We start from the raw sequence: 1476 nt of genomic DNA on the forward strand, positions 1-1476 counted from the left end.
AACGATTTAAGGTGGCATTGTCCACGGATAAACCACCCCAAAGCCAAGTCACTATGGTATCTCCTACTACTGGTATGGCGCTAGCTAAGCTTGTAATTACTGTTGCTCCCCAAAAGCTCATCTGACCCCAAGGTGGTACGTATCCTATAAAAGCTGTCACAATCATTAATAGGAATATGACAATTCTGCCGAGTATTCCATTCATTTTCATCATAATACTATGCTTCCTTGCCCGTGTGGAACATGTGTGAGCATTATGTTTTTCCAACAAGTGATCCGACTGGAAGAAGTGTTATATGAGAACTTCGAGATCAAATAGAGAATCTGTCTCTCCATTCCTCGTGAGCCACTTATTTCTCCGAAATCAGAGATCAGAGTGATTTTCCTCCTTTTTCTCAAATAGTCGACGGTCTTACACCATTGGGATACTTCGGATAAACTGGAGTACATATATGAGAGACCGGTGCTAAAACCTTTTCTTGAGATATCTTCTAGATTCTTAGGGTCCTTGCTCCGGATCTCGCCCCCCCGGCGCGAAAGCAGTTGGTTCCGTAGTTTGAGAATTCTACTAATTCCAAGTATTCCATTATTATTATTAAATAAGAGAATATAAAAAGTAAAGAGGAGAAGACATAACCAGAAAAATTGTGAGAAATAAGTTAATTTATCAAGTTGAGGCATTTCGATTTGGATTTCAAATAAGAAAGAAAAGACTCCGAACCGTACTTTTGCTATTTTATATCTATACAAAAAGAGATTGACTTTCCAAAATGGAATCTTTGCCATTTCTGATGTGAATGAGGGAGGTTGTCTGCCCGGGTAGGGGTGACCGGAACCCTCCCAAGTCATCGCTCAAGAAAGCACCACAGTCACACGAGAAAGAGTTTGGACTATGACGAAGACGAGCAAGCCTTTGTTGGGGAGTGATCGGGGAAGAGTCGAGTACAAGAGGAAGGTGGAAGGAAGAAAGCGCCAGAAGCGCCAGGTGCGAAGATAGACCATCAAAGAACTCCACAGCAGAGCAAAAAAGAGAAAGGCAAGGCTCGCAAAGAACAAAGGCTCAACCATCAGATCCAACACAAAGCCCTCAAGATATTTAGAGGCTTGGACTACTCTCTCTAGTAAAAGAAAGGAAGCACAATGGGTGTTGCTCTATTTCTTATTAGTGAGGTATTCTTCTTCATTTCAGTATTATGGGCATTCTTCCATTCTAGTCTGGCACCAACAGTCAAACTAGGAGCTCAACGGCCACCTGTTACTACGAACTTGTTTTCATCTGGCAGATAAGCTTTTGAGAAGAGACCACTTTGATAACGAGCTTTCGGGTTGCCGTATTGATACCGCCCTTCGGGGGAACAGGAGAATAGCATGCACGGGAGAAGGATTTAGGGAAAGGTACCCACCTTTTAACGGGAGAAAGGCTGCTTATGTGAAAACTTCCCTTGTGGTTTAAAGTTCAAATAGATCAGGTGCCTA

At 42.5% G+C, this 1476-nt stretch overlaps 1 protein-coding gene across 1 annotated transcript; it reads right to left on the reverse strand.

The window, feature by feature from the left end:
• On the reverse strand, positions 1-1175 carry LOC123160209 (putative ATP synthase protein YMF19). The gene has a single exon (XM_044578020.1). It carries the CDS (start codon positions 847-849, stop codon positions 211-213), a length of 639 nt encoding a protein of 212 aa, XP_044433955.1. The 5' UTR covers positions 850-1175; the 3' UTR covers positions 1-210.
• Positions 1176-1476: the final 301 nt, after the last annotated feature.

The sequence above is a fragment of the Triticum aestivum genome, chromosome 7B (genome assembly GCF_018294505.1).
Source record: "Triticum aestivum cultivar Chinese Spring chromosome 7B, IWGSC CS RefSeq v2.1, whole genome shotgun sequence".
NCBI classification, from domain to species: Eukaryota; Viridiplantae; Streptophyta; class Magnoliopsida; order Poales; family Poaceae; genus Triticum; species Triticum aestivum.

Bases quoted from the DNA above. Each gene is read 5' to 3' on its own strand.
- LOC123160209 (XM_044578020.1), bottom strand. From the start codon at position 849: ATGACTTGGGAGGGTTCCGGTCACCCCTACCCGGGCAGACAACCTCCC.